The 26,692-nt window shown below is 29.4% G+C and overlaps 1 protein-coding gene across 1 annotated transcript; it reads right to left on the bottom strand.

The window, feature by feature from the left end:
- Positions 1-1,707: 1,707 nt before the first annotated feature.
- Positions 1,708-18,455, bottom strand: LOC121118985 (G-protein coupled receptor dmsr-1). Its single transcript, XM_040713594.2, has 6 exons — positions 18,322-18,455; positions 5,640-5,811; positions 4,605-4,869; positions 4,189-4,464; positions 3,486-3,901; positions 1,708-3,411 (listed from the first exon to the last, which is right to left on the bottom strand). The coding sequence occupies exons 2-6, from the start codon at positions 5,742-5,744 to the stop codon at positions 2,992-2,994; spliced, it is 1,482 nt and encodes a 493-aa protein (XP_040569528.1). The 5' UTR covers positions 5,745-5,811; positions 18,322-18,455; the 3' UTR covers positions 1,708-2,991.
- Between the last annotated feature and the right edge of the window lie 8,237 nt (positions 18,456-26,692).

Here is a 26,692-nt window from a genome sequence, read left to right as displayed (position 1 = left end):
TTTTAGAAATTATAATTAAAACAGAAAATTTTGAAATGAATTCAGTCTTGAAAGTTCTTAGTAAAACACTGACTGCAATGGAAAAGTATGTTAAAAGACAAATCACTACGAATTTATAGACCATAAAAGAGTTCAAGTACCAATAATTCAGTTGAAATGACGAGAAACATGGCAAATTTTCTGGTATGGGTCATATGAATATTATCAAGAAAGTATCACCTATCGAGTTTCTCCTTGATTTTCCCGGAATAAGTATTTTATCCTTCTCCATGAAGATAAATATATTTTTATCACTAATTTTTATTTTATTCTCAACTCTGAAAGTTTAAATTTAGGACAATTACTTAAAATGGTTTTATGAATGCAGACGTAATTGATAAAAAAAAATTATGTGCCTTCTTATTTTTAAAGAAATTCGAAATTGTAAAGAAGTTTAATCAAAGGTTTTGAGGAACTACCTTTCATGAGATGTGGCTAATGAGGTTTGCATTTCAGGTGTTGGGATCTTGGATATACATGCTGGCTCTTGGACAGTTGAAATTCAATTATTGTAACATTTTATTAATAAGAAAGTACTTCGCGTACAGAAGCAAGGCGAAAAATAAATTATTGGAGTATGGGGAGAGGGATCTTGACTTCTTAAGTAACTAGAAATGACAAACCGTTGTTGCTTATGTTCTCCAGTCATTATTTAATAGGTCGTCGAGGTGTTGACTTCTACCTCCGAAGTGAGCATTCTAGTATACGTTTGGTCCTTATTGTATTAAAAATGCATAATCAAATAATTATCTAGAAAAATAATACATCGCTTATACTTTCCCTTAGACTAATTCTATTTTAAAAGTAGAAGGTTATTTTTTTTTATTCGGTTCCCTTCATATTAACATATATATATATAAACAAAAAGATAATATAAATATAACAATAATAAAGTTCAAGTCTATTATGTACAGATACATAAAAAACATTGTAGTTTAAATTTAGTGTCCTGGAGTTGAACCATATCTACTATAAATATACATGCAGAACAAATGTACTAAAACGAACTAAAATTTCAAAATTATGTGCAATACATAAAATTAAAACGATAAAATATGATACTTTGACAAGTATTTCCTAACATTCTTGATTATTTGGTTAAAAAATCTTCCCTTGATGGATCCCATAGATGGAGTATACTTGATCACTTCTTATGCTTTGGACCATGTTTCCGTTCCTACGTTTGGAATTTTCAGCAATAAGGCCACATATCTTCCTGAGTGATTCCTCTCACGTCTTCCACAATAATCGTTTCATATGAAGTCAGCCAGCTCCCATTAAGAGCTTTTGAGTTGAGCAGAGCAAAATCAATTTCTTTGGTTTTGGATGAAGCTTCTTCTTTCCTTCGTGAAAGTTTAAACAGCACAATCGCTTTCTGAAACTTTTCATCTCTTTTTAGCAGTTATTCATTTCCTCCACAAAAATCATATACCAAATTTCTGAAACTAACAAAAATTTTAATGCAATAACACCATATGATTTGCTCCCACCTTCTCCACGCCCTCTTACTGAAATCCCATCTCAATAGATGCGGTAACCCAGCTTCAGAACTGTCTCAATTTATATATATTACAAATAAAAAATAACTTTACTACATTATTAAGTCTTTGAATGAGTAATAATTAAAGAAGTAATCATTTTTTGAATTTGAATAAACCACACATCATCTTTGCGTTAATTAATTACTTAGATATATATTTCAACAAAGATAGACACGGTAAACATTGAAATAATAATTTTTACACCTATTTAACAAGTATATCTTTATATTTAAATATAAATGGTTTTACTATAAAACATTGATAAAAAACATGACAATTGGACGATATAACAACAACTATGTATTCTTTTTATAAAAATTTGAAAGAAAAACATTATTTACGGATAATTTGATTTCGACACTGAGTTTGGAGTGATTCAACAAAACAAAACTTTTACTTACAAATACTTTATTGTCTCTTTAATTTGTCCGTAAGAGTGTAGCATACTAAATATTGTCCTTAAATATAGAAAGTAAAAAAATACCATGTTTTTTTACGTATGACCGAGAGACCCCAAAGAAAAAACTTAAGTTTTTTTTACGCACACATACATTACTGAATGTTTTTACATAGTTGATATTTGTTCACAAAAATCATTATACATTTGATAAGGAGAAAAAGTTCAATACTGACATAATCCTTTTGTTATTAGCCTTCAATGTTGGCTTATAAAGGGGTTTTTCATTACGGCCGCTTCAAATGTTTTTCCGATCAGGACATTATCTTCAATAATGAATCTTATTTTTGGCTGAATGGCTTTATTAATAAGCAAAATATGCGTTATTGGTTATGCAACAATCCACAAGTGCTTCTCGATACATCATTGCATCGCGAAAAAGTTACTGTTAGTTGTGGACTTCATGCTGGAGGGATCATTGATGGTGATAATTGCCACGTTACTGTAAATGAAAATCGCTATCATACCATGGTAATTGATTTTTTTTTTTGGGTCCCCATTGCAAGGAATGGGCATGGCAAACATTTGGTTTCAACAAGACAGTACCACTTGTCCGACAGAAAACGTTACAATCGATATTATTTTATCGATTAAAGCAAAATTACAATGTGCGATAATTTGAGAAATAGACCAGTTGATTGTCCACCTAAATTTTGCGATTTAGCATTTTTAGATTATTTGCTTTGGGACACGTTAAGTCATTGGTCCATTTACTGGAAAAAGTAGTAAAAATTGGGTTCAGCAATTTTACTTCTGTAAACGTGCTCGTGGTGGCCACACTACAGAAATTGATTTTTATACATACAGGTATATGTTTATAAATTGTACTGAAAAAATAAATTTATCAAAATTTTTAATTGTTTATGTTTTATTTATAAAAAAATGAAGCACTTTCAATGAAAAACCCATTATGCGCGTAGCTTTTTTTTTTTTTTTTTTTTTTTTTTTTGCACATTAATCCCCATCGCGTTTGTCGACTTCTTCCTCCTCTTTTATTATGCGATCATCTTTAATGGTTGAATTTTCAAAGCCCCTTGTTATAATCATGGGGATCTCTTCAGGGAAATTTGATGACTTTAAGTTGAGAGCAGAACGTCTCTGCGATGGTATAGTATTTCCTCTTATTCTGACTGTGGTTGAATCATTACCACATTTGTTTACTATTAGATTAGTTTGTCTTCCTGGTGAGGAGATGGACTTGCAACCAAATGTTTGAACAAATGTCTTTCTAAACTGTTTGGACATAACACAGTAAAGAATGAAATTGATGGCTGAATTTGTAAGAGCCATTGCATCCATTACATCTCCCAATGGAAGGTAGCAGTCCTTGAAAAATTGGTCACCATAAATTGCTGAGAGCATCCCAAGGATTCCCTGTAAGAAATATATCTCATTAAAATATCTAACTATGTTGTACATCAATCAAGAGAGATCAAAATTTGTCAAACCTGTGGAAACTCTGTTAGAAGAAACAAAATCAAAATTACTACCAGGAGCCGTGTAGTTCGATCCGTACTTCTTTTTCGTGAGTTAATTGAACCTGCCACTCTCCGACTTCCATTTGAAATAGTTACTTTTGTGCTGTTATTATTAGCACTGAGTTGAACTCTGTTCTTTAGTCTAGCTGAACGTTCCTCTGCTTTGTAAAGGGCCTTAATGAGCCATCCAGTGATTATTGTAAGTACGATACAGGGAATGAGCTTAAGAAGGAACGTGTAGAGCCAAATGTTGATTCGATAAAGGAGTTTATTATGTGCTGTGGCAATTTCGCTCCAATCAAGAACATAAATGATCTTTCCCTGATTCGTTTTTTTGTTGATAGTTGTTGCAATGTAGTTTGGAATACAAAGAAACACTGGGATGACTATTAAAAATATAATAATTAAAAATTTACATACTGAAATTATTATGGCTCAAATAATCAAAATAGCTTGAATTTATCTTACAAAAATTTACACTTTGATTAATATTTTGCTAATTTGGTTTTCATGTTCACTATTTGTATATAGGTAGCCAAAGAACATACTGATTTATCAAATAAGTAGTTTAAATAAGGGTGGAGTTGAGTTAAGTATAGAATTAAAATATATTTTATTTACTATATTTAGAATACAATCGATTTTGATTATTTATGGGAACTATATAACTTACTATATGCTAGAAATAGCATGACCTTGCAACGCTGCAACGTACAATAAATTGGACTAAGTGTATGGAAGCGTATCATTATGAATCTCCATACTGCAAGGGAGAGGGTAAGCCAAATTGAGACTGCATGAATTACTAGACTGAAGTTACTATGAGACCACACAAAAAGACTGAATCCCCAGGAATACTCTGCTTCTTTAGATCTTCCCGTAAGAAGGTTTCGATGAAGTGTAAAAGGAATGTACTCAATCATAACGAGCATATCCGCAATTGCTATCCCTAGAAGTTAAATACAAATGTATGTAGTATTTCTTCTTCATATTTCTCAAATATACATGAATTGTGATTTTACATTTGAAGACTCATCTTTCAAGTCATTTGAAGCTATAAATCTTGGAAAAGAAAAATAGATAACGAACCTGTCAGTATTAGATTTATGGGAGATCCATTCATTTCCTTGCGTGTCAAAACAACAATGTTGAGTATGTTTGCTATTGTTCCAAAGATACAAACGCATAAACTTAGCCAACCATGGATTTCACGATAGCCTTTATAAAATTCTTGCAAGTTACATATGGCTTCAGGTTCGTAGGATGTCAATATGCCTTCAGGCGTTGTTGTTAGATAAGAATAGTTGGACGTCATATTAAAACCATCTGTGCTATTTAGTGTAGAGTTAAATATCTAAAAAGAAGAAAAAATAATTAATATAACTAATGGAATGCTTTCAAATATTAGTGTCTCTCATATTTGAATGACGTCTACAAGGTATGGTATTCATGATGCCCGGTACTTTTTTTTAAAAACTATTTTGCTTGAAGACGTTTCGCCATAAACAAATTCGCCTTGGGACAATTTGCATCAAGAATATTTCGCCTTAATATATAAATAAATGTAGTTTATTGTTTATTTTTGGTCGAAATTGATGTTTCCTTTGAATTAAAAAATGTAATGTTTATTTCTATAAAATGCATTAAATCTTTGTTTTCTTTTGGAATAATGATGAAATTATGCTCTTGGCTCACATCGGCAATCCATGAGTCCTTCCTACAATGAATAATTCATCCTGTCTAATGAAAATTAATCACTTCTTCTATTGGAATCGTTGCTATGTTTGTTTAATTTTATTATTATTAATTATTTTGTCTCTGGTTCAAATTCCTTATATAGTGAGATTTTGTTTGTATCTGCGTAGAATTTTTAGGGCATAATTCCATCTTTTTTCAAAAAATACAAACATTTGATCAATTTTATAGTAATAAACATTAAATTTTTGTATTTAAAAATACAAATAAAACATTAATTTTGACCAAAAATCAACAATAACGAAATATAAACCTCATTTTCTATATATATATACTCAGGCGAAATATGCTTGAGTCAAAATGGCTTATGCTAAAATGTTCTGAGGCAAAATAGTTTCAGGAAGAAGTACCTAGCTCATATATTCTTACTTGATCCGTCGAGTTGTAAAAGATTTCCCCGATTCCATCTTTGTTTTGTCCAATGATAGCTGCTTTAAATATTGTTTTAACAGTTGGATAAAACACGTCGTTCATTTTCCTTAATTGATTGATTATCAATATGAAGGTAAATGTGATGTTTCTTTTTATTGGATTTTAGAGTCTATAAGAAAAATTATAAAAATATTTAGTATGTATGTTTTGTTTTGTAGGAAGAGTGATTAAATTTGTTTAATCTTATTTATACTCATAAGCATATTAAATATCAAAATTGAAATACTACATATATAAAGTATTTACATATATGGTTTAAACTAAAATATCTTCATTTTAATCAAATATAGCAAGATATAGTCGAGTTCGATTAAGAACAAAAATCGATGAAGCTTAACTCTTCCCCAAAGACAAATATATAATAGCAACAATAATTAATAATATGATATTATTTACGATATGTACATATAAAAGCAACATTCAATTTTATCTCACATTAATTCCGAAACATGTAGTTAACAAGAAAATTAATGAAATTTACAGATATGTTTTCAAAATTTATTTAATAGAACATATCATTAATAACTCTTTTTCACTGTCAATGTACACTATTTTTATCACGGCCACTCAGTGCTTATAACGCTCTTTCATATTCACAAACATAAAATATATAACTTCTCGGTTGGGTGAGACTGGAGAAAAAAACTTACTTTAAGATTTAATAATAAAAACTCAGAAAAATGACTGATTTACTGGACTGAATATGTCTTAAATATAATAAAATAATAATATAAACGGGAAATAATTTATGAATAATAAAGTTAAATCATTTTTAACAATAAATCCAAATTGCAATGATAATTACTAACTTTTTGATTGTTAATTCCCTCCATATTCTTTCACTAACAATTTAACAAATTAATACATAATTAATTAAAGGGTTTATAAATATATTATGAAATATAGTTTTTTATTCTCATTATCAACAACTTGTGAATTTTTTTGCCTAACACTAACTGTTTCTTGTCAATACTGCAAGTTGAGCGACAATAACATATACAACCTAACCCTTGCATGACTTATTTATCAACTTATAAATTTTGCACTTTAGATAGTTAAATAAAGCATACAAATTTACACTTTATTTTTAGTCATCTGTCGATTTCTTGACTTCTCTTTCCTTTATCAATGTTCTAAACTTTGATTTTGATTTGATAACTCAAATTAGCTTTTTTCTTCAAGTGAGATCAATTTCCAATAATTATTAAATATAGCTGGGAAGAAATGGCTAGCAACCAACCGATTTGGAGCCTTTCCCCATATTTTTTTCTAAGAAAAGTTTTGAAATATGTACAATAAAGGATACAACGCGACAAAAAGATGTGTATTTGATGTTTGCATATAATTGATTGCTTTGCAGTGAACCAACTCTCCCTGGATTATTTAAACCTATCAAATACAATGCCTATAATATGTAAAATGATCAAATAGTTCTTTAAATTTTTTTGGGGAAAAATATTCAATGCCATTAGTGATTCCATTTTATGTAGAATCAAATGCAAAATACATTACCATATAAAAAATGAAGTAAGTATGTTTCTTAAATATTAGATAAAAAATTATACTCATAAATTACCTTGGGTATATTCACATAAATTATGAATTTATAACTCACGTTTATCAAAGTCAGAAGAAAGTTGAAATTCCTCATTAAAATGAATTCTACATTTTTATAATGTTTTTTTTGTTATATGGAGTATATTTTCTGTATGCAGATATATCACATCGGATATATTATATCTAGCAGCCTTTAGTCTTAAAAAATACGGAAAAAAGGTTTTTAAATCAATAGATAATTTGGTAATTCTTCCGAACTTCATTTAATTATAGAAAATTGTTATTACAATAGCTACAAGCAGCTATGATAAGACGGAAAATAAATGTAAATCCCAATAAGTATCTAGAAGAGACATAGGCCGGAAATACTTTGATTTCAATCTTCAATGATACTCTGAGTCCAACAAGGACTTGACTTACACTTAAAACTTCTATGAGTACACTAACAATATATATATCTTATATCCCTAAGAGTATAGTAATAACAGATTTAGAAAAAAACAAAAACAAAAACACACAGTTAAAATTTCCTACTTCTCGCGAGTAGGAGCATATTTTTTAAGTATATCAACATAAATCTGATTTATAAATACATAGTTCAACCTTTTTTGTAATGATTTCATATTCTGAACGGAGTATATTTATGAAAATTATAATCAATATTTTGTAGGATCTTTATAAATATGTATGTACATAAAAGCATTTCCTTATTGCTTTTAGATGTGCAATGAGTCAAATAAACTCATCTAAAACTTTTGAATGTTCATGCACAATAGAAAATAATAATTCATGAGTAGCTTTTTCTCCCCTTGGGTGAGATTTAAAGTATAAATCATTTCCTGATTTATTTATGTACCGAATTCTGAGACAACATGTTTGTATGTAAATATATATTACATTTTATTACAAATTTCTTTCAAATTTTTTTTCATAAGTCTTTGTATAGACTTTATTTGATTTCTATCAATATGATGTTGACTTTGGGTTATGAAAATTGTGGATTTATTCAAAAAGCTATAATCTTTTAGAGAGAAAGATATTGACACTATCAATCATTAATTTAATCTACGTTGGGATTCAGAACACCTACTAATTCAGTGATTATCAAAAATTGTTCTCCATAACCAGTAGATGCATTTAACAAGTATCTTCTATATTACCCCGTAAAATATAATCTGAAAATATTTAATGAAAAAAAAGAAGATTAAAAATGTATTTTTACAGTACTTTAACCAGACCTATATCCAAGGAGGGTAATTCTAAATTTTCGGAGGGGCTACCATGGTGATTAAAATTTATCTTTACCTAACTTTTGATTTCAATATTTATTTTTATTTTTTAACAATCTTTTTACAAGTACAAACCAAAATTTGATTTAAAAAAGAAAACAAAAAAAACAATTTACTTAGCACTTTTTGTTATTATAAAGCGGTCAGTAATCACATCCTTGGATTGAGGAACGTTTTTTTAAATAAACGATTAAATTGAACAACGTAGTTGAATGGAAACAATTATTTGCTGAAACTCAAAGTGAGTAAGTTCAAAACACAGTTATTCCTAGCAAAGGAAAATACTTAATGTATTTAAACTTCTAAGACAATTCTTATATGAGATGGAGTAAATGTAACACTATTATGTTTAATAATACTAACAGTGCCACTCCTTCTAATCAAATAAAAGGAAAATTTATTAAAAAAAAAGAATATTAACCTCCTTAGATTGTGGTTACAATTTTGTAATTTTAAATTATGTTCAATCTATAATTCAGTGGGGGCACGGAACTCTTGTGTTCCCCTTGTAATTAGTGTACTATGTACTTTTTGTGGAAAAGCCTAGTAAGACAGTTTTCTGGATCATGATAGATACGAAAATTGCAAGATATGGCATAATATGGCTCAAAACCTTTTTTTTTTATGTGTGCAACGAAACAGCAAAAGTATGGGACAATTAATGTTAAATTTAAACGATTTTTAGATAGAAGAGTTTCCTAAACTATTATTTATAAAATTAGATATACAAAAACACAATCGATAGATACATTTTAATCCTTATAAAAATTATGAATTTATATTAAATTGGGCTGTCCTCTTAGCGTGCTGAAGAGAAAAAAGGTATTTTTGAACCTCTTGTGATTTATTTCAATTTAAGTGGTTTAAAAACAGTTAAATTGCCATGAAGGGCTTCGAAAATCGTGCATACCGTACCTTAAATATCTAGTGTCAAAATGGTGGTCCCTAAATCGGCTTTGGCCATGGGAAACAACCGAAATGATAAGTCATACTACGCTCAAATAACGAATTAGGACAAAGATATTTTTAAGCAAAAGAATAATCAGGAATGAAGAAGAAGACAGATTAATACGAGTGCAAGAGAAGGGAGTGAGTGAGTGAGTAAAGAAATTTTTGTATTTTAATTTAGACAAAAAAAAAATGGAAAGAAGAAGAGCACATGACATTACTAAGAATATGGAGATAAAAGATCTTAATCCTCATCGAGATAGGTATTGAGTCAGAAGATATGATATTATATTCTAAATTTTGGTATAATAGATGAATAGCAATTTAAGTTATAAATATCATAGAAACAATTGAAAAGATTGATGACAAGTGAAACTGCTTCAAGATTAAATGTTTTGACAAGAGGAAGAATGAAAAAGAAGTTGTATATTATGTCCTTATTAAATCTGCGATAGGATAGAAGAAAATACTTTTATGATTCCAAATGCAGCTAGGATTACAACCCCAGACAAGGCCACAGCAATGCCCGATTGTTTTGGTGAAGAGGTGGATAAATATATTATCTAACACCACGTGAAGAGTATGAAGGAAAATTTGCAATAAATGTTTTTAAAAAGCTGGTTAGATCGATGAATATAATAGTAAAAATTAAAAGTATCATTGATAATCCTCAATTTCTGACAATTGGATGAAGATTAGCGAAGAAAGAACGTAGTTTAATTGAGAAACAAGTTTCCTTTTGTTTCGGAAATTGGCCATAAGTTAGTGAATAGAGAGGTAAAAAAGATGAACTCCTTAATGTTTCCCCTGGAAAATATTTAGAAAAACTTCAAAAAGGCTTATTAGAGAAAGGAAAATTTACATTTATCGCTCGAGAGGTACAACTATCAAGAAAAACTTGAGTTTCTATTACATTAATATCATGCAAGCAATGGACAAGAATATAATAAACTAATTGAAGATACAGTTGTTGTTTCATCATCAATTGCGAAACCTAATTCAAAGGGAATCTTTCACATCGAAAGGTGTAATAGGCTCACGGAAGGAAGTAAAACAATATTTGAGGATTAATAATGAGAACAGAACGGGAGTTGAAGTGCATGTTGAGGAGGTAGTGGAAAATAAAACGCAGGGCAATAATAAAACTTCAAACCAAGGCAAAGGATTGAAAGAAGATTGGCAAATGGTCCTAAGAAAGAAGCAAAACATTTCCAACAATTCAAAAAAAGACTGATGACATGCACAAAAGATTATTGACAAATCCTGCAAGCGAATACTCCACGAGAAAGAGGGAGAAAAGTAATGAATAGGTATAGAAACATTCAAAAGCTTGTTAATTCAAATTATCACAAATCCAAATAATACTATTATGAGTAAAAGTATTCTACAAACTCACAATACCTCAATTATATCAAGAGATTATAATCTATTGAATAAGAAATCAAATCTCAGAATTTTCTCTCAAAATGTACGATCTATTTAAGCATATCAAAGAAGACACTATTATATGGAATACCTTCGATTTAGAAGGGAAGATATTCTTTGTTTTCAAGAACAATGATGAACGATGAAGAAAATCATAATTGTAGAGAAGAATGTAAAAAATGGATATTTTAATAAGTGAATAAGGTTCCTACTTGACAGCTCCATCGTGCAAAGGTTCTTAAAAAACCAATAATTTGGTTCATAGAATTCTAGAACAAACACAAAATCATTCCAACTTTTATTGTTTAAAGCTATTTTAGGTTCTATTAATTATTAATCTTCTTTTTTTTTCTTCTATTAAATTTAGATATTGTTATAAAAATTGCTGAAAAATTGGGATGAATAAAAAAATTATGTTAACTTATGAATAATTTGAAGTGAAATATGTATATGTGGTATTTGGCAAAAAATAAAAATAATTTATGCATAAATACTACTTAAAAGTTATTAAGATTAAGAGCACTGTATTAGGTATATTTAATATAGTTAAATATTTAACGATTGATTTAATTGAATATCGATATTACAATTGTTGTAATATTGAGTTTTTGTTTTCCTCCCTTTAGAGTCCAACGTTCTCATTTTGGGAACATGATTTTATAAGGCTTTATCTTTTTTCCATTTGGTTAGAAAAAAAAATAATTTTCGTATCAAATCGCTTTATAAATACTAACAAAATACATCAATATTAATAAATAAATATTCAAGTCCTACTACTTGCAAGAAGAAGTCAGTAAATTTAAAATTTCTACATTTGATTTTTTTTAGTAGTAAAAAGTAATAAATACCAAATTTACTTATCCATTTAAAAAAATAAGTGTATTTAATAGCATTTCCAAAAATATTTAACAATTCATTAATTGGCAACTTGTTAAAAATAACGTTTGAATCTTTTGTTCCCAAAATGGGAACGTTCGACATTTATGGTACGGAAAGATATTTAATGAATTAGAGCAAAGGAAAGTATGTAATAAATTTAAAAAAGGAAATTTTCATCTTAGTTAGTACCGTTAGTTTGAAATATCAAGTGGTTATGACAATGGATAAATCAAAATATAAAAAAATTACAAAATTTCGCTTCTTGAATAGTCCCATAGATAATTTTGAAAAGAATGTATTTGCTAACTGTGATGTTGTGTTACTTCTTGTCAAAGGAAACGATGATGACATTTTGGATCAAGATTTGAATGCTGATGAAGTTGCAGGAGAGATAGAGCTTCATTTAAACTCGTTGAATGACGAAAATGAAAATGTTGTTCAGACTGAAACTCGCTGGCGAAAAAAAGATGACCTTTGTTTTGAATCACATGAAGTGCCAACCCTATCAGATATTATAATGCAGTATCAAATATAAAGATGCTTATGACATTTTTGAGCTATATTTTACTCCAAAGAGGATAAAATATATAACAGAACAAACAAATCTATATGCAAGAAGGGACAAAAATGAGCAAAATGTTCTATTATAAATTAAAGAAATGAGAAAATTTATTTGTCTAATTCTCACCTGTGGCTATCACCGTTAGCCTACACAAAATGACTATTGGTCAAAAAACCCATTCTTTAGAAGTTCCGATATTCCCTCAAACAATGATAAAGCTCGATTCAAGACTATAATGAAATTTATTCATGTGAAGGATAATTAGAGCTTGTCATCTTCAAAATTATGTAAAATTGAGACCTTGTTTGAAATGCTTAAAAAGTAGTCCCAGCAATTTGGGATTTTTATGAATTTCTAAGTATTGATGAATCTATGGTACCTTATAGAAGTTTGCATAGTGTTAGACAATTCATAAAAAACAAACCTATAAGATTTGGGTAAAAATTATGGATAATTTGCAGAGCTACTGGATTACCCTATAATTTTGATAAGCATCAAGCTGGTCTTTTAGGTTCTTATGTTGCAAACAAAATGATGACTACAATTATACATCCATCATCTCATGTATTATTGTTCGATAATTTCTTTAGTAGTCATCAAATTCTAACCGATTTATCACAAAAAGGTATAAGAGTCTGCTTTACTATAAGGAATAATTATACTGGCCATTGTCCCCTGAAGACAATGAATGAAACTCAAAAAGAAGTGAGAGGCCCCAATGATTATCGATCCGATGGAAAAACTATTATATTAAAATGGAATTATAGTTGTGCTGTATCTGGCAGAAGCAACTACCATTGAGTATCCCCTTGGATTGAAAATGAATGTCAACACAACTTTAGAGTTAATTTATAACTAAATGAAATAAGTTTATACTTAGAAGGTTATATTAATCCTTTTAAAACTATCAAATGTTCTAACTCAAACATTATTAAACTATTACTTTCAATACAATTAATATATCATCTTTAACATTTTTATAAACTAAAAAAAACTTAGAATCTGAGACCAAAAGGCTCTATGAGGCCCTGTCATCAATTAATGTTCATGTTTAACAGTTACCTGTTATAATCAGACCATTAACAAGAAAATATCGAATTTTCTACAGAAATTAAGCAACTTTATTTGAAAAAAAAAATATATATCGATCTATGAATGAAGTGTTTTCTGCTATTTTAAATGTTGACATTAAAAATTGATGTGGTGTAAATTATATATTTGAATATCGTGGATAAAACGTATTTTTAAAAATTTGGATTAAAACGGCTAGTAACTTGTAACTACTTGGATGTTGAGGACAAACATGGAGGGACTAGGATTTTGCCGAATAACAAAAACTGAAATTAGACATTATTTTTGGATTAACTTTGTAAATTGAATTAGAAATATCATACTCTCAGTTATGTCAAAAAAAAAAATATCTTATGCATTTTATATGATTTGTATTGAAGTTTACCTGGGTTATAAAATAAGTATTGGTATCTGAACTGAGCATTACAATCTTGCCAGGCCTGATCATAAATATCATTGAACTCTTTCTTAATTTAATTATTTGTACTAATTTAATTCCCAATGTTCGCTTAAAGTAATGAATATTTAATAGAAATTTTAAAAAATAATAAAAATTTATGGTTTTACTAGAAGAATAACACATTTTATTAGTTAAAGCCCAAACTCATGTTGGTAAAATTATTTTAAAATGAGGATTTATTTTTTCTTGATCTCATATATTCATACCAGTATGTTATGTTATTATTCTATTTGAAATATATGGACGCAAAATGGAGGGAATAGATCAAGTAATAATACAAAATTTAAAAGTCGTAGCTATTATAATCGCTCAACTGTTTATCAGGCAATTAAATACGTTTTATTTTTTAACTTACTGTTTCTTCACTAAATGAGGGTTAATTCTTTGATGATTATTATACATATATACATTTGGGGTTCTTATTTTCCAAGAAAGTGTGTGTCATTTTTTTGTGTTTTTATATTTTAAGAAGTAATAATTAATTTTCAGCTAATTTTAACAATTTTTTTATTATTAAATTTTTTAATATATAGAACCCACTGGTCGCACTATTTCATAGTAAGTGATAAATACCAAATTTTTGATGTAACTGAGGGTTGTAAAATTATCAAAGACACAACAATATCCCGGGCTAGTAGTCAACTCGCGCTGCACATAAAACTAGATTTATACATTTTTAAACATAGTGATTTTTCATTATAAATTTAACGCTTTATTAAGTGCATTATATGATTATAATCGAATTAAATTAAAATTATACAATAATGAATATATATACGCAATTAACCCGGAATTTACTGAATGTCGGTGTAAAATTATGAGGAAACGAGATCCTAGGATCTCGGGATATAAATCCTAGTTGATATATATTTTAATCATACTTGGCATTACATAATATTTTTTAGTGTATTTTATGGTGACTCGATGTCTTCTTTTTCTTACGTTTTCTTTAGAACATAGTGAATCCTCAACTAAAATTTTTGCTAATGTTTTTTTTTGAAGTGAATGGGAATTAAAATGTGAAGAAAAATGATTTTCAGTTCAATTAATATTCTTCTTATTTAATTTGTCTTTCATTAAGAATATGTCAACAACACCTTAACTCTTTTTGTGACTTTCATGAGTAAGACTTCAAAAAAACACATTTTCTACATAGAAGGTCCTACATTTATAACTTCAGTTTTTTTCTACGTAATTAATAATTATATTAATGAAATGAAAAACAAAAAATCATAAAAAATTGTAGTTCAAATAGTATGAGGCCCTTAATTTGTTAAGACTCTTAATATGTTTGATTTCTCACTTTTCTATTTTTTTTTTTTATCATTTTGGATTGCCAAATACTTGTTATAGTCAAATATTATTGGTGCAGTAGTTAAACCCTGTATTGGAATATTAGTATCTGATTCTAAATAGAGTGTATTTATTAGTGTTGGGTTTCGGTTTGGAAATCCTTGAACAGGTTTGAGACTGTTATATTTTTGTTGGACCGAACTAATTCGGTACAATAAAAAATATCGGTCTGGACTGGTCTCATTTAAAAATTCGGTCTAGATCGGTTCAAAGGAAAATTTGGTCAAGTTCGGTCTAAAAAAATTTGTCTAGACAGATTTTACAGATACTTTGTTTGTAACATGACATCAGATGTTTTTTCAAGTACAATGACGTCATACAAAGTTTAAACAGAGGTAATTTTGATGCCGTCGTCTTTTATATGTATACAGTATTTGTTTTAGAACACATATGTATTGTGTACTTTTGAGATCTTTTTGAAAAAATGAATGACGGTTGATCTAAAAAAAAAAATTGGTCTCTCATAATATATTAAACAAAATAAAATCAGTCCATAAATTGAGACCAAAAAAATTATGTCCATAAAGTGATACTGGAATAAAAATCAGTCCACGAAGTGAGACTGAAAAAAATCGGTCCATGATCTGAGACCGCGGTCTGGTTCGAAAAATTGGTCCAAATCGGTCTAGAAAAAATCAATGGGCGCTGAACCGAGTCTTAACAATAGCATTTATATTATTATTCCAGTAAAGAACATGGTACAAATTATGTATTCTAAAAATAAATCCATTATTTTAACGGATTAAAAAAAATATACGTTAATGTTATCGCCTTGGAAATCCAAGGTGTGCTTAAATAAAGGTCATACTTCCAAAACGTGATGCATTTTCAGCATAAAAATTAAAAGAACTGAATAGACGAAAACAAAATTGCGCATAATTGGCAATAATAGTATCAGGACCACTTTTTTTCACATTGTGAGCTGCCTGGCTAGTATTTTCTGAAAAATATTGTTTACTTATTTTTCTCTGGTGTTCATCTTTGACACGCCCTCAAATAGTCTCAAAACTGCTTAAGATGTTTTTTAACTCCAAATCTTATATTTCTAACACCATCTAGACCAATAAAACGCGAGATACACATGACTAAAGCCATTTTGTTTGGAATAAATAATGGAACTCTTTTTGCCAGACCTATTATTTCAGAAATGCTATTGAATCAATTTTTTAGTATAAATTTTCTTAAAGTAGTCTCCAAAACACGTCTATAGACGTGGTCTTTCTAAAAATATCTTATAAATTTAAATTTAGGAATCATACACATACAATTTTTAAATTATCTCTAGTGTCAGTCTTTATATTGTATTGAAATCCAGTGTGATCACGTCAAGTCCAATCCAGTCATTAAAGAAGGTAAAATTGATCCCTCGTGACGTCATTGAGAGTATTTTTTCTTCTACTAATTATTCAGATGTATAATAATGTATAACTAGGTAAAAATATAAAATGTTGGTATAATGTTGGATTAAATTAAAATTTGTCTGAAACAAGAAAGTTGGTTTATTAGACCATAATTTTTGAAACAAGATATTTTTGGAAGATATGTGGTATGCTCTATTTACATAATTTTTTTATAATTTGGCTTAATAAACCAACGTTCTTGTTTCAGACAAATTCAAGAACCAGTCCTAAGTACCATTAGGATTGATCCTTCGACTGGATCAACTAGTAATTAAGCACTGTGACAAGACTAATTATTGTCCATCTTGCAAATATTCTTCAGTATTACTAGAGGTAATCTTTTGATACTTTATTGTGAACTAAAAGTAGAAAACGATCTACAAGTCACAACCTCAAAAACTAATTGGGTAGTTGCCAAAGATCGGAATCTTCCTGGGGCTATTTAAGATGGAGGCTATCATCAGCAAAGTGCAGGAGATAATTTAGTCTTGTAATGCAACATGAAACCCATTCCAATAAATTTGGAAGGTGTAATCAATAAAGAAAGCATGCCTAGTAGGCTTTTACAAAAATTCAACTATTTAAAAGATTTTTAAAAAGGTACATTTTCCTAGACCCATTTTCTACCAACATTAGTATATTAATTTTTTTCTTCATTATTTACATATGGTTCCTGAAAAACTATGTTTGTCAGAGAAAAGAATCAATTTCACAAGTTCAATCTACAAAATATTTGAAAAGAAGGGTAAAAAATTTCAACTATCACAATAAAACTACTTTATAACAATTTAAGTCATCTTTCATTACAGTTAATTTGCACAATGACTGATGAATATATTTTTGCAACTTTTGTTGCCAAAGTCATAAACAACTATATTTTTCCCATCTTGTGTGTTTGTGGAATACTTAAAACTAATTTTCATAACTCTTTCAAAATCAGTGGCAAAGTTTGAGTTTTTCGAAAAAAGTAATACTAACTAACACTAAACCAATATCTTGCCTACACTTGTTACAATATATCCATTGTGTGAAATATGAGCCTAATGCTGTTGGGAGTGTTACATATTATGGGCAAATATATTACTTTATCGTAATAAAACATTAAAACTTTTATATAAACTGAAATAATAAGAACATATTTTAAGAACCACAAACACATTATAAAATGCAAAAAAATAATAATAATAATATTCTACTTTCAGATGGAACAAAATTATGTTTATATGTGGTGAATATATTTCTTTCAATTAACAATTCTTCAAAAACAACATGATGACTAGCTTTATCATTTAATTGATGAACTTTTTTTTACATAATATAAACCTGACATTTTCATAAGTTTATTATTGTGCAAAGTAATAATCATGTTTCACTACTTTATAAAGAGATAAAAATATAAATAAAATAGGGATTATTTTAGTTATTGGAAGAACCAATCCCTTCGAGCATTAAGCGAGCCTTTAGTGATCCTATTATAAAGATTTTCTACGTATTTCCCTGATAGGAAATTATATATATACATATCTAAATATATACCTTATTAATTAAATATCTTTGTATTACATTACTATATGTATATGTAAGTCTTGAACAAAGTTTTTAAAAGAAAGAGTAAGTCAATGACTATATCATACATTATTTTATTGTTCTGGATAAAAATAATAAATATAATTACCTTAATTACTCATTTCCAAATTCTCATTATGGGACTCCTCTGAAATATTATAGGATATATTAACACTTTTTTATATTTTTGTCACGATCTTCTGACTTGAGTAAAACTGTGGCAAAATTGAAATGAAATGAATTGGATGCAAAAAGTGGGAGAGAAAAAGGGGAGTTGAGGTACAACGAGTAGGTATTAAGTTCTCTATATATCTTTTTTTCTCTCTCATAGACGGTGTTGGGGTATAAAGGAAGGGGGGAGGACTGTTAACCATTTCCCCGTCTTGCTCCTTTTTGATGTAAAATTTATAATTTACCATTACAAAATTAAACCCTTCGTTAGTAAAGTGGGATTTTTTATACCCCAATTTTATAAAACTATTTATTATTTCATTAAAATTGCATTTTATCACCGATCAACACTTAGTAGTATATTCCTGAAATGACTAGTAAGAAAAATTAAATGTAATTGTTGTTGTGATAATGGCTTCTTATATATTATGACTTGTTATTTTATGTGTGACATGCAACCTCATCGAAATGCCTGGAATGACGTAGTTCATTGGAAAACACACACTCGGGAGAAATTATTCCCTTGTACTCAATGGGTGTAGTGGGTTCTCGTCTTGGTCGTTCTAGAAAAGGAAATATTCTTAATATTTATGGATTTTAAAGGCAATTTCTAGGTCCAATTGCCTAAATATAATACTATAATGTTTACTTATACTCCATACATCAACTCCATTGCACCAATTACAGGAACATAACAAAAATAAACGATTGTTAAGTAGAATAATTTTGCAATTTGGAAGAATTTTTACCTCAAAAAAATACAAGGACTTTTTTCATAGAATTTAAAAAAAAAAAAAAAAAATTATCATAACTTAAATATGATAATAACAAATTATAGTTTGTTGAAATCCCAAAAGATACTTTTAAGATAAAGGTAATGACTACGTAATGCAAACTGTGTTGTACTCTTTGTACAAGTAATAAAGTTCATGAAGAGACAAGGACCATCATTGATCTCTTTCTATTCCGAATCCAGATTGCTCCAACTGTACTGAATGTTACAGCTTTCTTCCTTTCCCTGGTACTTACTTACTGCCGTATCTTTGAGTGCTTCTCCGACTCCTCAAAGTGGTTTGCCAAACCTCATCTTCTTCTAACACATCCTGTATCATAAGGAGGAGAAAAAGCTTGTTCAGGTAAATATGGACTACCTTTAACTGCATCCTGATCAATAAGGAAAGCAAGCAGAGTTTTCTAATTTTATTTAAGGGTTCTAATAATACATAAGAGAAAATTCTTTGAATATGTTTGCTACAAGGCCTAAGGGTTCGGACACCTTGACCACATCCAAGGGGAGACTTTGTCTCAGTAGTTGAATATGGAGGCCTTACAGGAGTCGATGCTGTTGTGTGAATTGGCAAATATATTCCTCTGTAATTATCCCTACAATGTAATCCATGGGATTTATATAGGAGGGAGTTAGAGAACCAATAGTGAGGTGTAAAAGTTACACCTTCTCTTCTTTAAAAAAGTTTTGTGCCTTGAAGACCTTGTGAAAGGGAGCCGAGTCTTGTTGAAACAGGAACTATACTCTATAGGCCTCAGCTTTCAACACGAGGTATAACCTGGTCAAACAGGTGCTCAGAGTACCGTTTGTACCCACTCTATTTTTTGACTCAAAGAAGATGAGGGGGAGGGGATATCACTGCTGTTGCTCTCAAAGACGCCAATGATCATGATGCTTGGGAGAAACTTAGTTTTAAGGACGTGGAAGAAATTAACTCTCTCTGTGGCAAAACATCTGTAGTCCTGGATGTTTTAGATATGTTGACAGTCCATTGTTTATCATCCGAATGAAAGATGATTTAATTATCATAGGACTTCAAATATTTCAGTAATTTTCTTTCGTGGGTAGCGCAAGATTAATTAAGTCTGTAATGAAATGTCTTTAGTATAGGCGGTATGAATTCATCAACAGGTCAATGTTTATGGCCCTAGAAACTGTTGCACTGTTTACTTGGCCCTTTCTGTAAAGAGGGTTAATCGGAGTCACTTTAAATATCTACAAGGACCGTTTCAGACCTTCAAGGAATCTGGGAGTGCGTTTTTTATCACCCTTGGACTTATGGGATTTTCTCTTATTTGCTTCTTCCTCCTTGGATATTTTAGGATTTTCTTGATGTGTGCTGGTTTTTGTCCTGCACAAGCAAATTCGATTATGGCGTTCCTTCGGGTCTCCTACATCACAAATACATATTTTGAATGAATAGTTGCACAACTTACTTAAAGCTAAGGTTCAACCTCTTACTTTAAATTTGAAATAACCGAGTTCAATGTTTTCCTTGTTGTTCAAGATGTAGCTCAAGATGGTCTGGATTTACCTGAACGATTCTGTATATTGCAAGAGTAGTGCCGAGCAACTTTTATCAACTTAATTTAAAATACACGCTTTAACATGAGTAATCAATAGAAACCAAACTATCTTTTATAATTTATAAAGTAGTAGAAAATAATGTTATATAACTTTTTAATAAAAGAAAAATGTTGTTCCAAATCCACAGTATACTCTTTAAAAATTAAAAGTTTGAGACTACAAATAGGAAAAACTTCTATGTTGGTAGATGGTTTTTGGTAATTTCGATATCAACCACAACATGACTTAAAAAAAAATTCAAAGGATTTTAAATTTTTATATATTTGATTATGAAAATCAAACCATTTTCTCCATACTCAAGTGTATGTATTGGTAAAGGTGAATGAGTCAGCGTTTATAGTTTTTAATTATTTTTGTTGACTGTCAATTGGTGTTTTTCAGAGTCAGATAATCTAATTAAAAAAGTTTATATTAAATGAAACCTGAGTTGGAAAAGATACAAATTCATTCCGTTTTGATAAATATTTTTGGAATGAATAACCTATTCATGTAGTAACATATGGACGCCATAGATATATGCACTTCTACCTTGTATTTGCACAAATATAGCTTGTCAACATAATAACAATATTGAATTTGAATTAGAAATAGGAGACATGCCATATTCAGTGGTTTACTAGATAAATAAATACATTATTGTATTTTATTGACTTATTTTGGTCATTCATGGTCTTCATACAATTTGTGGAGGAATGTAGAAAGATTATACACATTTTCAGATTTGTACAGGAAATTTACTTGAAAGTAATATTTTAGAAATATCCACAATTTTAGTGCCCATACATTAAAATTGTAACTTGGGTTGACCTGTTTACTCTGAAACCATTAAGTAACTTTTTGACTAAACATTTATTTATTGTATATTTGTTGAACAATATTGATTCTAAAGAAACTGAGATCGATATATTTTCTTAGTCAAGTTCGAGTCATTGGTATCCGTCTCTCTAATATGAGCAAACCAAAAATTAAAATTTATGAACAACTAATTATGATCCATAAATTTATATTTTTTTTCTTATCCATAATTAATAAAATTTGAAACATTAAAAAAAAGTAAACAATTTTGTTATTTGTTTATGAATAAGCTATATAGATAATATAGAATCGGAAACGTCCATAAAGATGGTATGTAACTCGGTTGAAAATTTTGTGCTTTCATATCCCTACTTTTAATTTAATGACGTTCAATTAAATGACACTCTGATTGTTGAATAACTTGTACATATAGTGTGTGGCTGTTTGAGAGCGTGTATGGGTAGGACGTTCTTTATTGTTTTGGTGGTTAGCTCAAAGTGATTAGCATCAGTTAAAAAATGGCATTGTTCAAAAAAACATTTATTCCATAATTTGGAAAAGGGAGAGTGTCTTTGTTGAGCTCTATGCCGGATGAGAAAAACTTAATTTTACAAGAATTCTTAAGCTTGGAGAGGTCCTTTATCCACAGAGTCAAGAAGGAACTACAAGGTTATGTTGGTGCCAACAACTCTCTGTTCCATTCCATAATGCAAATAAAACGTTGACCTAGTTGTCACATTTTTTTTTTTTTTTGACTTTGTTGGACCTCCAAGTTCTTCAATCTCATGGACTTCTTTGTGGGGGGTGTAGTTGAGTGGCATACCAACAGATCCTCCTGCAACACAAATTCCGAGCTGATGTCAGCATCTGGGCAGAAATCAAGACCTCCTCTCCTTTCCAAGGTCGAGTTGAGGCTGTTGATGAGGCCAAAGGCGATTATATTGAATAATAATATTTTATTTTTTTGGTTCAGCTTTCATTTGGCATTTTCTTATTGTATATTGGATGTTTAGTTCAGGAGAAAATACATTTTTTTTTAATCGTGTTGTTTTTTTAAATAGACGTCACACCCTGTAAGTATGTCGATTACAAGTGGAAGCTTGTAGAATTTGCTTTCACCAGGTGCAATCAAATAATGAATTATTTTAAATGTGATAAGTACATTGGAATGGTTGAGATTGCATAATATGTCGGTCATATTTAGTGTGTATTTCATGACTTTTTTTATTAAACTTAATAATTAATTAATTAGTAATACATGGCACAATAAAAAATTCAAGAGTCTACGGTTGTACAATTATTCGTAAATAAATAATAACTAGGTATGGTTGATGGATCAAAATGAAACAATAATATCAATTAAGAGAAGTTCATTAATATGAGTGGTAGTATAGCTAAAATATGACATTATGAGACGTACAAATGACTACTTGTACAAGATGTGTGACCAACTATAACAAAATCAATATGTATCCAACTAAATGACTTTAAAAAAAAACTACTTAATAAATATATTCCTAGTAAAGTAAAGTCATTTAAATTTTATAACTTTTTTTACTCCTCCCCACAGTCATAATTATCTGGATATGAAGTTGAAAAGTACTTAAACCATATTGATTATTCTCTCAGAAACATTGTCCCAAGCACAAGTAATGTCTTCTTTGAGATCATCCAAATTTGGTTAAGGAGTAGAAACGGACTTCTTCTAGGCTATAAATTTGAACAGTAATATTTTCAAGCATCTTGCATTTCTTTCCCTTGCTTAGGTCTGTCTATATTTGCGACATCAAATTGAAACTGAAGTCCTTCTGTTTCTTTTTTTTTTCTTCTCTATTTTCAATTGATCAGATGGAATTGCGCTATAAGTAAATATTATAGAGTAACATTTACTCAATCTGACATAGGAATTGCCTTTGAGGTTCATATACATTGTGTTCAAGAGAATAATTTTTTTCATGCGCGTTGTCCATTAAGCTAAGTTGTTTCATTGGTTTGCTCACCAACTCTAATTCGACTTATAACACAGCCCAAAAATGTGATGGCCTTATCAGCATAGTAAAAAATCTTACGACGGACGTTTACAATCTTGTCCTTTTTTGCCTTTCCCTCGTAAAGGAGGTCTGAGATTCTTCTTTGTTTTGCTTCTTAATTTGCCATTATTCGCAAAAGATAATAATGTAATATAATAAATGAAATAAGACAATTTGTTTGACCCGTGTCGAATTATAAAAGTAGACAAAAATGACTTTCAAAATTTTGGTTACCTACGCTTACATAACATAAGTTGAAAATTGTACAGAGTATACATTTACAAATAAATTCGAACTAATACAATTCCTTCCAATACTACACTTTCTTGGGTAAATAGTATAAATAAAAGATTTTCTTGACTGTATATATACAGGCCTATACTATAAACATTCTTGATACTTGAAAACTTTAGCAGATTAATGAATGGTAAAGAAAATGATTTTTTCTCTCAAAAGTCACGTAAACAGATCAATAAAAAAAATACATTCATTCCATAGTTATAAATGTGAAAGTAGTTGATCAAATATATGTTAGGAAAAGGAGATGTAATTTAGTTATTATATAAAGTAAAATAGAATGAACAAAAGTTTTTATTTTTTTTGTAATGAATATATGTCGAATGTTGACTCATGATCCTCAATATTTATTTGAAATAGTTCTTATTTATAGTAATATACAATTTGTTCTTATAAAACTTAGAATGACACTATGTCATGTATTTATTGCCATTATACAAACCAAATTGTTTAAAATAGCAAATAAGTTAAACAAAGACAAAAAAAATATTAATAAATACTTGAATCATCTTCTCTCACACATAATTTTATATTGTCAAGCTCATTAAATTACATGTTATGATATTAATTAAATTTCGTAGGGGAACTTTTTTTGATTAAAATGTAAAAAAAAAAGAAAGAAAGGACATAAGTTAATTCAATAGGAAATGTAGTTGGACAAAATTCAGGCATGATAATTTTCAGTTTTTAGAATGATGTACCCTATTTATCCAATATATGAACAGTTTCGTTTATTTTAGCCAGTTGGAGGGGGATGGGGGGGGAGAGATTTTTTACACTTTATCCTTTTCTAATAAATTCTGTACCCACAAAGTTTTGTAGGCAAACATGGAATTTGTTGGTTCTTGTCCAAAAACAAATGGGACTGCAATTCATTTACAGATCATGCCATTCTCTTCTTCTCCTGTGAAGAGACGGTGGTCTTGTTTTTCTTTTCTAGAACATTAGCCATCTAACTTAATAACAATGTACACATGGGATTGTGTTGTTGCTTTTCGCTGTAATCCAGCTACTATCCATATATTTAATTAATGTTCGTAAGAGGAACGGCAGACTATGTCAATTACAAGACAATCGGTGTCGGATGTGCGGATAACATATTTATTTGGAGACAGTATGTTTGGAAGATGGTAAAACTTAAGACTATCAGATTTTTCATAATCGCTGCACAGCCCAGCTTCTACACTTCTAACGACTCTTCTATTGTCAACTTCGTAGCTGTGGCGTGTATTTCCTGAATTAGCAAAGAATGATTACGTTACAACACACAAGCCAAACTATCATCCTCCCATCTTTCGACAAGGAACTTCTTAATCACTCTTTAAAACTGGTGTTTCTGAGGGATTGAATCAAGTTACTTGGGCGTTTCTGTGATGGTCCAGTAATATAATATGCAACAGAAGATGAAGCTCTTGAATCTCTCTCGCAGTCCTTGACTGATGGAGATAGCCATTTGTCAGAAACAAAGTGAATAATGTCTCCATCTTATGCAAGTATCTTCTTGAGAATAAAGTGAGAGATTTCAAAAAATTAGGACGGATTAACAGAATTTATCTAAAATGTAGGAAGAACAAAGAATTGATGATGGTTGCACAAATTGATACTGGAGGGGTTGCTAAAACTTGAGACTCGAGATAATTCATAAGTGTTGATTTTGGAGTTTTCATAAATTTTTTTGGAAAAGTAAATGGCTTAGGTACAAAATGTGTCCTAATTGTACAAAAAAACATTTAAAAAAAGTTTAAAAGGTTTTGAAAAATATTTAGTGGTAGCTCAACGCACCTAAAGTTTCGAAAATTACATTTTTAAAGAAAAAACAAAGTATTTTCTTGGATACTGTCCATATACATCAGATTAAAGCTTTTTTTGTGAAAACAATAAATATATTTTATAATTATTTCAACAAAAATAATATTTATATGTTCCAAATAACGTCAATTGAATTTGATTGGAATTTTGTTCATTACCCTTTTTTTATTTCTTTAGCATATTGCAACACTTATAAACATGAAAATTTGCAAATACGTTTAAATCACATTAAAGTCATGGAATAATTTAAATTTTTAATAAACATTGCCTGAGTGACCTTTTAATTACCTTTTCACAGAAGTTCACCATTTTAATTCAATTTTAACACATAAAACTAGCAATAAAATCTAAGCCAACATAGTTAAAGGTGTTAAAATGAAATTAACATGGTCAATTTCAAAATCATTTGGGTTCATTTTTATTCCTTTTTTTTTTGATGATATATCAAATAAATGAAAAAGTGCTTACTTTATTTTTATTTACATATTTAGGCACAAGATTTATTTAGTTTAACTTGTTTAAATAAATTTATTTTCGAACCAGTATATTTATATCGTTTTTAATAATATCATAGATATAAATAATTTCTTATTGTAAGTTTTAGATAAATGTTAATGACTTTCGGAAAGTATTTTCTTATTGATGTTGTGGTAAATCCTCTTATGGTCTTCCACGACTTGAAGACATTGAAGTTGTGAATCGTCATTTTTTATTAACTCACTTTGATGAGCGCCACAACTCTTTCAGTGAGATCATTTTATACGTGGAGCGAATCAACTTTTTCTGATGCCTCCATTTAGTCTTCCCTGCCATTCCAAAGTGTTTGATCAACTTTTAAAAACTATCTGGCAGCTCCAAGGCTTCGGTAGAAGTAATATTGACATTCAGAAAACTATTTTCTGAAACTGGGATTCTATAAAAATAAGAACAGATTGAGGCCCACTGTTTAGTTTCTGGGAATTTCAGACATCCTTGAAGATGTGTGGGAGGGGGTAGCACGAGGA

The sequence above is a fragment of the Lepeophtheirus salmonis genome, chromosome 5 (assembly GCF_016086655.4).
Source record: "Lepeophtheirus salmonis chromosome 5, UVic_Lsal_1.4, whole genome shotgun sequence".
Taxonomy (NCBI): Eukaryota; Metazoa; Arthropoda; class Copepoda; order Siphonostomatoida; family Caligidae; genus Lepeophtheirus; species Lepeophtheirus salmonis.
Note: the sequence above shows the minus strand (reverse complement) of the source record. Positions and strands in the feature narration are given on the sequence as shown.

Coding starts and splice junctions, on each gene's coding strand:
- LOC121118985 (XM_040713594.2), bottom strand. CDS start 5,744: ATGAACGACGTGTTTTATCCAACTGTTAAAACAATATTTAAAGCAGCT. Junction 3,902..4,188: donor CATGCTATTTCTAGCATATA/GTAAGTTATATA, acceptor TATTTTTAATAG/TCATCCCAGTGTTTCTTTGT. Junction 3,412..3,485: donor TTCTAACAGAGTTTCCACAG/GTTTGACAAATT, acceptor TATTTCTTACAG/GGAATCCTTGGGATGCTCTC.